At 39.5% G+C, this 13,652-nt stretch overlaps 1 protein-coding gene across 1 annotated transcript in view; it reads right to left on the minus strand.

Annotated features, from left to right (window-relative positions):
• Ube3c (ubiquitin protein ligase E3C) overlaps nucleotides 1-13,652 on the minus strand; it is a 101,423-nt gene that overhangs the window by 76,252 nt on the left and 11,519 nt on the right. Inside the window, exons 2-4 of the mRNA XM_075955840.1 lie at nucleotides 8,529-8,582; nucleotides 5,319-5,393; nucleotides 4,127-4,273 (exon numbers count right to left, since the gene is read on the minus strand). Coding sequence (XP_075811955.1) covers nucleotides 4,127-4,273; nucleotides 5,319-5,393; nucleotides 8,529-8,582 — 276 coding nt within the window. The remainder of the gene's footprint in view (nucleotides 1-4,126; nucleotides 4,274-5,318; nucleotides 5,394-8,528; nucleotides 8,583-13,652) is intronic.

Consider the following 13,652-nt stretch of genomic DNA (forward strand, 5'->3'; position numbering starts at 1 on the left):
ACTTTCTGAATTAGCTTCGGTTCTTCATTTGACAATCTTTTCTAAATTTTTTTCATTTAATTTTTATTTATGTTTTATGTGTACGTATGTGCATGAGCATATACCATGGCATGATGTGTTTACAGTTTAGAGTGACCTACAGGAGTCAGTTTTTTCCTTCCACAATATTGGTCCTAGGAATTCAACTCAGGTCATCAGGCTTTGGCACAAGTTCTTTTAACCTGCTAAGTCATTTTGCCATCCCCTGGATTTGACAAGTGATAGATGTGCCATTATTACCGAAAAAAAAATTGTACTCAATAAATATCTTATTTGCTTAATATTTGTTATTTACTAAAGACAGATGAGAAAATATTTAAAACTATTTTGCTTTTTCGTTTGTGTTTGCTTCTGTAATGCTGGCTAGTTTTTATGCCAACTTGACACAAGCTAGTGATCTGAGAGTAACCTCAATTGAGAAAATGCTTCCAAAAGATCCTACAGGGAAGCCTATAGGGCAGTTTGTTAGTTAGTGATTGATGTGGGATGGCCCAGACTATTGTGGGGGTTATTGGTCCGAAATTTCTCAGCAAATCATCAAGAGCAAGCCAATTAATGTTACCTCTTCATGGTCTCTGCATCAGCTCCTGTCTCCAGGTTCCTGCCCTGTTTGAATGCCTGACCTGACTTCCTTTAATGATGAACTGTGATATGGAAGTATAATTGAAATAAATCCTTTCCTCCCAAGATGTTTTTCATGTTTCATCAGAACAACAAAAACCCTACGATAGGATGGTCTCACACATTTGAGGTAAGCACTCTATCACTGAGCTCTTCCTCCAGAGCCCCACACTGTCCTTATATATCTTTTTTTTTTTTAAGATTTATTTATTTATTATGTATACAACATTCCTTCCATGTATGTTTGTATGCCAGAAGAGGGAACCGGATCTCATTATAGATGGTTGTGAGCCACCATGTGGTTGCTGGGAATTGAACTCAGGACCTCTGGAAGAGCAATCAGTGCTCTTAACCTCTGAGCCATCTCTCCAGCCCCCTGTCCTTATATATCTTAAGTGTCAACCAAGGATGAATGAGTATCAGTAACTTAAGAAAATAAACCAAGAAAAGTCAGAGAAACCAGAAAAAGCAAAACAAAGGCTTTCTCAGAGCAACAGCAGGCCTAGAGAGTGCTAGGAAGAAATGCATGAAGACAGGGACAGCCCGGGTTTATGAAAAGTTGCGCTAAGAATGAAGCACAGAACTGTTGCCAGGTGGAAGAGAGTAAGAGATTCAAAGAAAACCAATTAATTAAAAAAGTGTGGCAAGCTTTAATCCCAGTACTTGGGAGGCAGAGGCAAGAGGATCTTTGTGAGCTCAAAGTTAGCCTGGTTCTACAGAGCAAGTTCCAGGGCAGGTTCCAAAGCTACTAAAGAGAAACCCTGTCTCGAAAACCAAAGAAACAAAACAATAAAAAGTAAGGCAAATATTAATTTAAGAAAAGTTAAAAGTAAGATACATACAGGAAGAAAGTGCAGTCACAGCACATCACTCTCTTGGCATAGGACCACATTAAAGTAACAGTAAAACATGTATTTGTGCTGTGGTTGTGGTGCACACCTTTAATCTCAATGCTTGGTAAGCAGGGGCAGGTGGTTCTCAGGGAGTTCAAGGCCAGCCTAGTCTACAGTACAGATCAAGTTCCAGGACAGCCAGGGCTACAGACCCTGTCTTGGAAAAAAAGAGAGAGAAAGAGAGAAGGGGGAGGGGAGAAGAGAAGGAGAGAGAAATATAAATAAGGGGGGGATGGGCATAAATGTTTAAGTCTGCATTTAGTACCACTAAAAAATCCTGCTTGTTTCCAAGTGGGAATTGGGGAACTAATTAGGTGACTTTGTCACAGGAAAACTGTTCTTGTACTTATTCACGATCTCTTCTGAACTTCCTTATTTATTTTTGAGAAAGAGTCTCACTTATAGCTCAGTTAGTCAGAACTTGCCACAATCCCTAGTACTGGAATCACAGGCATTCACCATCACATCTGGTTTTAACTCATTTTTCTTTTTTTATATTGCGGGTTTAAAACAATATTTATTTTTATTTTATGTGCATTTCTGTTTTTGCCATGGGTGTCAGGTTCCCGGAACTGGACAATAATAGACAGTTGTGATATGTGGGTGCTGAGAATTGAACTTAGGTGCTTTGGAAGAGTGGCCAATGCTCTTAATCAATAAGGTCATTGGTTAAGACCTAATCTCCAGACCCTAATCTCCCCCCTACCTTTAATATGAACTGTGTTTGACGACATTTTGCTCTACTTAGGATTTCACAATCTGCACATGAACTATTTGTTTTGCATGTGCCTGGGGCTGGGCCAAAGACTCCTCTTCACTCTAAGGTTTCATATCCAGCTTCTAAAGCACTTCTGTGTATGCCTCTTTAGAACCAGATTACAGATGAGCTCTCACACACCAAGGGGCTCTGGAGAGAGACAACACCTACATGTTTTCTGCTCCTTAGAAATCTTTCCATATCCAGGAACAGGGAGCCCTAAGGCAAAGGCAGTCTGTTGAGAGGCAAGTTAGATGGTCTGCTACTGTGCCTTTACTCCTCTTCTGGATTTCAGAAAGGATTCCAGGCAGCTGCCCAGAAGCAAAGTCCAGAATGGTGGGCATATTAACTACTGTGCCCAACCCCCTTTGGTTTTTTAAATTAATTTTATATGTATGGGCCTTCTGCCTGCATATATGTCTGTATATCACATGGGGGCTTGGTGCCCTTGGATCCCCTGGGACTAGAGTTATAGACATTTGTAAGCACATGGGTGCTTGGATTTGAATTCAGGTTCTCTGGAAGAATATTTAGTGCTCTCAAACACGAAGCCATCTCTCCAGTCCCTGTTGTACCTCTCTTGATCAGCTTCAATTATACAAAGTTCTTTCATGCCCCAGCATAGCTCAAGTTCGGCTGCAAAGCTAGGACTACAGCCAAACTCTAGATAAATAGCAAAGCAGCCCCCTTTGCCTTGTACTTGCTCCATGTGGGGCTCTATCTAGCATACAGTTTTCACTGTACATCCCCTTTTAATGTGATTTGGAAATTCCAATTACATAAATAAAAATATCTAACCTAACAATTATATAAAAGTCTCATAATATTTCCTGGGGAAGATGAAACACAAGGGGTCTTTTTTGTTTGGTTAGTTTTTTCTAGTTTTTTGAGACAGGATTTCTCAGTAGTTATAGAGCCAGTCCTGAACTCACTCTGTAGACCAGGCTGGCCTTGAACTCTCAGAGATCTGCCTGCCTCTGCCTCAGTGCTGGGGATTAAATGTGTGTGCCACCACTGCCCAGCTTGTTTTTGTTTTTTTTTGTTTTTTTGTTTTTTTTTTTTGTTTTTTTTTTGCAACAGTGTCTAAGTGGTCCAGGTCGGCCTTGAACTCCTGATCCTTCCAGGCGTGAACCAGGCATTCCATTTTTTAAGAATAGTTCTTGCCCTGCCAGGCGTTGGTGGCACACGCCTTTAATCCCAGCACTCTTAAGGCAAAGGAAGGTGATATCTGTGAGTTCAAGGCCAGCCTGATCTACAGAGCTAGTTCCATAACAGCCAAGGTTACACTAAGAAACCCTATCTCAAAAAACCAAAAAAACCCCCCCAAAACAAAAAAACACAAAAACCCACTGTTCACCGAAACAATGTTCTCTATCCCTCATTAGCAGTAACAAAAAACCTGCAATATTTTAGAGATTACATTTTAAAGAGACCCTATATTTGAAGTAAAGTATCACCATATATGCACATAATCAATAATGAGGGTACACACCTCACAGCAGCTGCACAAAGACAAGAGAGGCTGACGAACAGAGGAAAGTGGGCTACACTGACTGATGAGTGTCTACAATATCCTTTTAACACTTAAAATACCATAATAGAGAAATCAATTAAAAAGTATGTTGATTTTGAAAAGTAAAATACATCAACACAAAGGTTACCTATTACAGCTGGATTTAAAAAAAAACAAAAACAAAAAACGTAGACTTGAGGAGACTTGGCTTCCTCAGACACTCACCACTTCCACATGCCCCTCCCCCCAAAAGGAGATGGAAAATAGATACATAGAACTAAGTGAAAATATCTCTATACTCACCAAACGTTTGGAGTCTTCACTCTGTTTGTAAAAGAAGAGAAGCTGCCTTACTAAGAGGGTAAGGTTGGGACCATCGGCAAGGCAGAAGGTGCCACCAGGCTGAGCTGAGTCAGCACATCGGTCAAATGCACTCCTTTGGAGGGAATACTGTAAGCAGAGGAAGTTATGTGTCAACATACTGCTCCACAGTTGTCACAGTGGAGATTAGCAATGAGTGTTTTATAGGTATGGTGACCAACAACTAAGAAATGATTACTGGACCACCAGAGTTAAAGACTAAAAAATAAGCCACAAATGAAAATTCCTAACTTGGAATGCAGTAAAGATGCAAAATGTCTACTAACAGAACTACCCACACCTTTCTTCTTTGTAATTACCACTTGTCTTAAACTTAAAATTTCCCCCAAATTCATCTATTTATAAATCTTTTTAGTAAAACAAATACAATGATTTATTAGGAAAAATACTATTTATTAACACTAAATTCTATAAAGCAAGCATGATAAATTCATTTCAGACAGATATTACTAATACAAACAATACTATATCTAAAATAACTTCTCATACAGCCTTCTATTTCCCTCTCAGTTTTACTTCCCTTCAAGTAAATCTTTTTTTATTTTTCTTCTTTTATTTGAGTCGGGATCTCTCTACATAGCCTGCCCTGGAATTCCATGTACTCCAAGACAGCCTTGAACTCACCTAGATCTGCTTGCCTCTGCCTCGCTAATGCTGGCACTAGACACGTACACCACACCTGGTTTATTTTTTCCTTTTTTTTCTTAAGAATATGGTTGTATACATTCATATGTTTTGCTTCTTTTTTAAAAAGACCTGTCTATTTATTTGTTATATATACAGTGTTCTGCCTGCATGTATGGCTGCAGCCAGAAGAGGATACCAGATCCCATTATAGATAGCAGTAAGTCACCATGTGGGTTGCTGGGAATTGAACTCAGGACCTCTGGAAGAGTAGCCAGTGCTTTTAACCTCTGGGCCATCTCTCCAGCCATGGTTAATTTCTCTTAATTTTTACATTATATTTATTTAGTTTGTGTATGCTTAGGTGATGGATGACATGTTACGTGAAGGTTGAAGAGTTGGTTGTCTCCTATCATGTTGTTGAAATTGAACTCAGGTTGTCAGCCTTAGCCACAAAGTGCCAACATCTCAACTTTAAAAACAAACTTACTTGTTGTTTTCTGTCTCTATAGCCTCGAATAAATGACTGGATTATTATTGCATTTTTCAATCTTCGCCTTTCTTCCTGAATAATGGAGGGAAAAAAAGAAGGAACAATCAGTTAGAACTGGTGAAAATGACAGTTACTAAATTTTTTTTGATAATTAGTTTTATGATCCAAATACCATAAAATTCATTCTTTTTTTTAAAAAAATTCATTCTTTTAATGAACATATGATGTGGGATGTCCCTCTGTATGCTGTGAATGTTTTATTACCACTAGTTAATAAAAAAGCTGCTCTGGCTTATGCCAGGGCTGAATATAGCTAGGCAGGAAGTCCAAACAGAGATATGCGGAGAAAGGTGGATTTAGAGGGACGCAAGCAGGGGAAGAAAAATGTGAGGTAACAAGCCACGAGCCTTGTGGTAAAATACGGAATAACAGAAACGTGTTAGTTTATACGTAGAGCTGGTCAGCAAAAAGCTCGAGCCATCAGCCAAACAATTACAATTAATATTAAGCCCCCAAATGATTATTTTGCAAGCAGTTGCAAAAACCGGTGGTCAGGAGAGAAACAAGTTGAGAGAGACTGGATGGGACAGAAGAAAGACTTCCAGTTACAAACATATTTTAATAATTCATTTTATTATTGTTGTTTTTAATAATTCATTTTATTATTATTATTGGTTTTGCTGTTGTTTGAGACAGGGTCTCTATGTCCTCAAACTCACAAAGATCCTCCTGCATTCTGAGTGCTAGGATTAAAGGCATTTGAGAGCATTTTATCATCCCCCAAAAGAAACCTCTTGATGTGAGAAGTCTTTCTATATATGTGTTGCTTTTATTGGTTAATGAATAAACAAGTGCTTGGGCCTATGACAGGGAAGACTAGAACAAGGCAAGAATTCCAAGCAGAGACAGAGGAGAAAAGAAGGCAGAGTCAGTGAGACGCCATGTAGCTACCAAAGGAGACAGATACCCCCAGAACCTGACCGGGAAACCAAAAGCCTTGTGATAAAATATAAATAATAGGAATGGGTTATATAAGAGTTAGTTAATAAGAAGCCTGAGCTAATAGGCTGAGCAGTGTTTTAATTAATACAGTTTCTGTGTGATTATTTGGATTTGGGCGGCCAGGAAACAAATGAGCAGTCCCTGCCTACAATCCCTTACCTATTCTAGGAGGCAACCCTCATTCCTTGCCTAGTCCTCCAAGTCATTACTCATACACTTTTCTCAATGGATTTTCTTAGCCTGAGCAGTTGATACAATGGAATCACTCAATCTGTCTTCTCTCTGACCTTTTTCATTTGACACAGTGTTTTCAAGCTTTATACACACTGTAGTATGTGTTAGTACATCATTCCCTTTTATGGCCAAATAACATTTGATCATATACATATCTCATATTCTGTTTATCTGTACATCATCTGGTTGGCAATTGTCCTGTTTCCGTTGTGGGCTATTATGAACAATCCTGCTATAAAAACTTATGTCCACCTTTTTTGAAGGAGATAGGCTTGCATTTCCTAAGTATAAACCTAGGAATGAATTAACATTTCTATGACAATGTTTTCTAAAATGGTTACAACCATTTTGCAATCCCATCATAGATATATGAAAAAATAAACACAAAAAAATGGACACACTACAGAACTTCCTCAGACAGTGAAGAACACCAACAAGTAAACACCTTTCCTGACTGAGCATCTGAATCTCAACTGAGTGTTACTTTAACTACGCAACTGGTGATCTGTCTCAACTGGAGAGAAGAAATGCTACTGTGAGGACAGTCCTCACAGCTCAATGTCCTAGCCAAAAATGTCAAAAGTGATGAGGCTGGAAATTAATTTCTGCTATTGCTATGTCCCCTTACCAGGGATGCACAGAGAATGGCTTTAAAGTATAGGAATTTCCCTAAAATGTTAAGCTAAATCAGTTCTAGCAATTTAGTCGACCATAAATGTCATTAGTTCATGAGCTAGTTAATTTAAACTGTCAATGTGACACAACTGAAATCTCCTTGGAAGAGTCTTAATGATGAATTAAATAGAACATGTAGGCCTGTGCATATGTTGTGGGGAATTGTCTTGTTAATTGATGTAGAAAGACCCATTCCATGTGGGTGGTACCATTCCCTAGGCGGAGGATCCTGAACGGCATCAACCTCTAGTTTTTCAGTATCACCCACTCTGCCCTGTTCTCCAGTGCCCATCCATCTTAACCTCCTCAGTGAGCAGCCATGATTCTACTGTCTTAACAGCCCTAAATACCATCTTAGTCTTTGACTGTCACCCAGAACTCACCACCACAGAGCAGGGTCTTGTTTATTAACTGTTTGCTATCTGTATCAAGCAAACACAACAGAACCTGACAAACCACAAGCTCCCAAACATCTATTAAATGCAGGAATGAGCTGTTGAAATAACAAGACCCAGGGAGGTGGTGTAGACAGGCAGAACTAGCAGTTTCAGGCCAGCCTGGTCTACAGAGCAAGTTCTAGAACTGCAGGGCTACCCAGAAATAACAAGACCCATGCCAGGACTATAAAAAAGACTCAGTTTCAAAGATACAAATAATAAACAAACAAGTAAAATAACAAGACCCAAAACATATATCTAGAAAAGCAAGGTCTTATAGTATGTTATAATTAACCATTAAAGTTGTTTGAAGTTAACTATCCCCAAAAGATGTAACATCAAAATAAGATACAATAGCATACAACTGCAATTACAATAATCCAGGAGGCAGGAAAATGGAGTTTGAAACCAGCTTAACATAGCTAGGCTGGCAGGAAACAGGCATTAAAAAATGAAAACAAAACAAAACAAAAAACCCAGAATGGCATTAGCTCCTTTTATCTTTTTTATAAACTTGTGTTAACAAGTACCTTAAAGTTGAGTTTTCTCCTTATATGGGAAAATATGAACACTGTACATTAAGGCTTTCTAGATCTTCTGGAAACCTTCTTATAAACAAAAAAGGCAACCAAAACCCCATATTCTTCTCCAGCCAGAACTCAACCTTTAAGCCCATTTTATCTTTTCCTACAGTGGTTCCAGAATGAAAAACTTACTGGAAAATTTAATACAATCCAAAACCGTTGCAAAAGTTAAAACTCACAAAACATACATGCACGCACTTATAGAACAAAGTTTAAAAAAATGCCGCAGAAAAGGGTTTGTAAAGAGTAATCTACAGACTAGTCAAAACCATTACCTCTCTCTTCCGTCTTTCTTCCTGAGTGCGATGTAAAAGAGAAGCCTTTTCTTCCTAAATCCAAAAAGAGACAAGATAAGGATTATAATTCCAAGCCTGAAAACATTATCATACAAAGATTACAGAATGTTTTGGCCCAAAAGGGATTCCCAAAGATCTACTTAATACTCCCAGCCTTTTCTGACATATGAAGAATCACATGTACAAACAAAAATTGGTGAAATACAGCATATACACTGACACAAAGCACATAATATATAGAATCAAACTTCTCCAACAATATGCAAAGCAAAAGAAAACCTATAGCTTTGTCATGGAAATCTTCAAATAAAAGCCTTTATCTAGGGACTGGAGAGATGGCTCAGAGGTTAAGAGCACTGGCTGCTCTTCCAGAGGTCCTTAGTTCAATTCCTAGCAACCACATGGTGGCTCACAATCATCCACAATTAGATCTGGTGCCCTCCTCTGGCCTGTAGTCATACATGCAGGCAGAATACTGTATACATAATAAATAAATACATAGTTGGGAGTGTGCCTTTATCTAACCCATGTCCAAAGGACACACAATTTGCTTTAAACTTATTAAAGGATTCATTGTCACTAAAAGTTGTTCTTGAAATTGGCCTTTTAAACTCTTTAGACAAAAAAAAAACCCTACAAAAATAATATCTCTAATTTAAAACTGACCTTTTTCAAATTGACCTTCCCTTGTCTGTATACTCCTTCTTGACTTCCCCACACAACCAGAATATCAACAAGAAACTAACACAGGTACAACATCCATTAAACAAGCTTTCTATTAGTGAACTTCACCTATTTCCAAAGCCCACTCAGTATCCCACACAGCATTTATTGCCCTCCACCAACATTTATCCTTAACAGGTTCTGTCTTGATTTTTTTTGTCTTGATCCTGTCTACCAGCTTTGGTTTCCAACATTCTCTCATGATTCCAGCAACATTACGCAATAACAATAGATACTACATTTAATCCACAGGACCAGGTCTATCTCCATGACACCATACTTACAAAAATAACTGAATAAATACAGCGGGAAAAAAATCTTGTCTTTGCCAGGTGGTGGTGGCACATGCCTTTAATCCCAGCAGAGACGGGTAGGTATCTGTGAGTTTGAAGCCAGGCTGCTCTACAGAGCGAGTTCTAGGATAGCCAGGGTGACACAGAGAAACCCTGTCTCAAAACAAACAAACAAACAAACAAACAAACCCAAAAATCTCGTCCTCACTACAACTAGTCAATTGACAGAACAGTCTTAAGCATTAGGCAGTAACTACTGCAGATAAAACCCACTGAAACAGGCTAATACTATCATAGCCCAAAGTTGAAGAATAAGCATTTCCCTGGCCTCAATTTCATATCATAATTACCAAGGGAAAGATGACAAATCACAATGAAGAAACCTTGTAAACACCAACCCAGGAATCAGAGAAACATTACAGAAATAAAACCTCAGGAGCTGTCAACTCCAGCTCTGAACAACACAGAGGACACAATGTGACTATTCTGATAATCTTACCAAAGACTAAGTATGTGCATTTATTTGAAGAAAAGACCTTTACATCTCTATGGTGGAAAATGTATAACACTTGTGATAAACACATGAACAAAATAAATTACCTTTAGGATTACATTTTAAACCAGACAAAGGCCCATAATCCCAGCTATTTAGGAGGGTAATCTCAAGGGCAGTCTGGTAACTTAATGAGATCATCAAAAAAAAAAAAAGTTAAAAGTTTGGTGGGGACAGCTGGAGATATCTTAGCCTTTCTAACTTGTATGAAGTCTCCAGTTCAAACTCCATTACAATCAAAAGCAACCTTTATTTATTTATTTGTTTTGTGTTTGCTTGCTTGCTTTTTGAGGAAGGGTTTCTCTCTATGTAGCCCTGGCTGACCTCAATCTCAGAGACATTCTTGCTTCTGCCTCCTGCGTGCTGGGATCAAAGGTACACATCACTACATTTCGCAAAATAATTTTAAAATTATTATTATTTGGGGGAGTTCAAAATATGGCTTCTCTATGTACCCCTAACTGTCCTAGAACTCGCTCTGTAGACCAACCTAGCTTCCAACTCACAGAGATCCACCTGCCTCTGATTACTGAGTGCTGGGATAAAAGGTGTGTACTACTGCAACCTGGAAATTTAATTTTAAGGGTTTTATGAAATATCATTCTGAAGGAGCTGTCCACCTTGGGGTTTCTGTTTGTTTGCTTGTTTTCTTGTTTTGTTTTGAGATAGGGTCTCACTTGCAGACCAGGGTTGCCTTGAATTCACAGCAATCTATCTGCCTCTGTAGATTAAAGGTCTCCCATTAGGACCTAGAGCTCCTTGATTTGGCTAAACTGTCTGGCCAGCAGGTCCCAGGGATCCTCCAGTATCTACTTCCCCAGCACTAGGGTTAACTGTCTGGCCAGCAGGTCCCAGGGATCCTCCAGTATCTACTTCCCCAGCACTAGGGTTAACTGTCTGGCCAGCAGGTCCCAGGGATCCTCCAGTATCTACTTCCCCAGCACTAGGGTTAACTGTCTGGCCAGCAGGTCCCAGGGATCCTCCAGTATCTACTTCCCCAGCACTAGGATTAACTGTCTGGCCAGCAGGTCCCAGGGATCCTCCAGTATCTACTTCCCCAGCACTAGGGTTAACTGTCTGGCCAGCAGGTCCCAGGGACCCTCCAGTATCTACTTCCCCAGCACTAGGATTAACTGTCTGGCCAGCAGGTCCCAGGGATCCTCCAGTATCTACTTCCCCAGCACTAGGATTAACTGTCTGGCCAGCAGGTCCCAGGGATCCTCCAGTATCTACTTCCCCAGCACTAGGGTTAACTGTCTGGCCAGCAGGTCCCAGGGACCCTCCAGTATCTACTTCCCCAGCACTAGGGTTAACTGTCTGGCCAGCAGGTCCCAGGGATCCTCCAGTATCTACTTCCCCAGCACTAGGGTTAACTGTCTGGCCAGCAGGTCCCAGGGATCCTCCAGTATCTACTTCCCCAGCACTAGGATTAAGTTCATTCACTGCCACCATTACTAAGGATTAAATTCAGGTTCTCATTCTTACATGAGAAGCACTTTACCAACTAAGCTGTCAAGCCCCACTCCAGCTCCTAAATAATTTTTAAAAATAAAGACTGTAATATACCAGCACTTGAGAAATAGAAGGATTAGGAATAAAACTAAAACAAACAAAAACAATACATATCAGACAAATCCTACACTTCAGAAATCCTGGACAAAGAAGGGCTCTGACATCTTCCAGTGTGAAAGAAAAGCAGGTGCCTGCCTTCACAAGTCTGGAGCTGCATCTAACCAGTGTGGACACTCCATATGCTGACACTGATAAAATGTTCCTGCACATCAAGATCAGGAATGCTGCTACATAAGGAAGCAGATTTGATTTTGGATACTTTCCAATATTGGAGCACACCAGACCATGCCCTCTTGTTTAGCAAACACACAGCATGCTTTGGTCATGTGTCAACAATAGATTCCTCTAGTTTAGGGATTAGAAAAGTCTTCGAAGTCTTGGTTATTCAGTAAAGAAGCCATTGATCCAACCTATGACAGGCTGCTGCTTCTCAGAGACCAGATCAACTGTCTGCCTTAGAGAACAGAGTCTATGCAATCTGGTCCTGTCTATAGTAGACTGCAACTGTGTCATCAGAGAGGAAAGAATCTTGTTGGCTGTCTTATTTGCTTTGTCACTAGTTATCACTTCCAGCCCTAACTCAGGGAGCAGGCTACCCACTTAGCAATTTTGCATCCATAACCTTTACAGCTCAATGGGATCCAACTGAAATCTTGAAATGGCTGCAAGATAAAACCTATGAGGGTGGCTTCCGCTGGAATTGGGGTACATAATAGGACAAGTTCATTCTCTCAGTCACTACATTAAAAAAATAAAAACAAAAAAATTGCTCAGAAAGCTCAATCTACTTGTTGACTTATGTTTTTCCTTTGAAGATAACAAGTTTACAACACAGACTAAAAAGATGCCTCCAAAGAGTCAGAAATGCGAGAGATACACAACCATCCCAGTCATAATCAATACTTGTGTTTATACAACCATCTTCACCTTCAGACTTTAAAAAGTTCTATTTCCTTTAATATCTAACTGGTATCAGGGTCAGCAGTCAACAGGAATAAAAAGCACAGGCATGACCCTAATTTCCACAGTGACTCATACTAGTAAAAGTGCAATTTCACCACGCTGCTGAAAATGAACCAGTCTGTAACACAGCAGACAAAATTCCGATCAGAATCCACAAAGTAATATGCAGTTCCATCCTGTGGCTGCATCACCAAACCACCACCACTAGGTGTTAAAAATCTCAATGTGGAGGATGACATTCCCTAAAGAGCTGCAAAACTTAGCTTTGAATGATAAATTTGATCACAGAATTAATTCAGTTTTTTAGAAAGCAAGCCATAACCAAGATTCAAGACGAGAAAAAGTGGAAACAAGTATTTGTAAAAGCACAAACATGACTTGTTATAGCATAGCACTCGGAAATAATAAGTAGGGGCTAAAGTGATGGCTCCGCAGTTAGGAGCACTGGCTGCTCTTCCAGAGGCCCTGAGTTCAATTCCCAGCAACCACATGGTGGCTCACTTCTGGTGCCTTCTTCTGGCATGCAGGCATACATGCATGCAGAACACTGTATACATAATAAATAAATAAATATAAAAAAAGAAATAATATGAAAAGCAAAAGCCAAAGGGAAAAATCAGCAAAAGCATATGCACCAAATAGAAAATAAACCTTTTTTTTTTTGAGACATGGTTTCTCTGTGTAATAAACTGTCCTAGAACTCACTCCTGGCCTCAAACTCATAGAGATCTGCCTGCCTCTGCCTCCCGTGTGCTGAGATTAAGGTGTTAACTACACTGCCCAGTGAAAATAAATCTTTCAAGCACAAGAACTTCAACTTTATTTTATGGAAGAATGAAAACTTATAAAGAAATAAGAGTCTTTTCTAATACTATAAAACTTGTAGGTAGGACAAGGAATTAAGATCTTTTTTGTCTCCACTGCCTTATAAGACTTGCAAATATTTTAATCCTCCCCACCCAACAAAACCTGATTACTCAAAGGCCCACCACTGTTCCA

Source organism: Microtus pennsylvanicus, chromosome 21, assembly GCF_037038515.1.
Source record: "Microtus pennsylvanicus isolate mMicPen1 chromosome 21, mMicPen1.hap1, whole genome shotgun sequence".
Lineage (NCBI taxonomy): Eukaryota > Metazoa > Chordata > Mammalia > Rodentia > Cricetidae > Microtus > Microtus pennsylvanicus.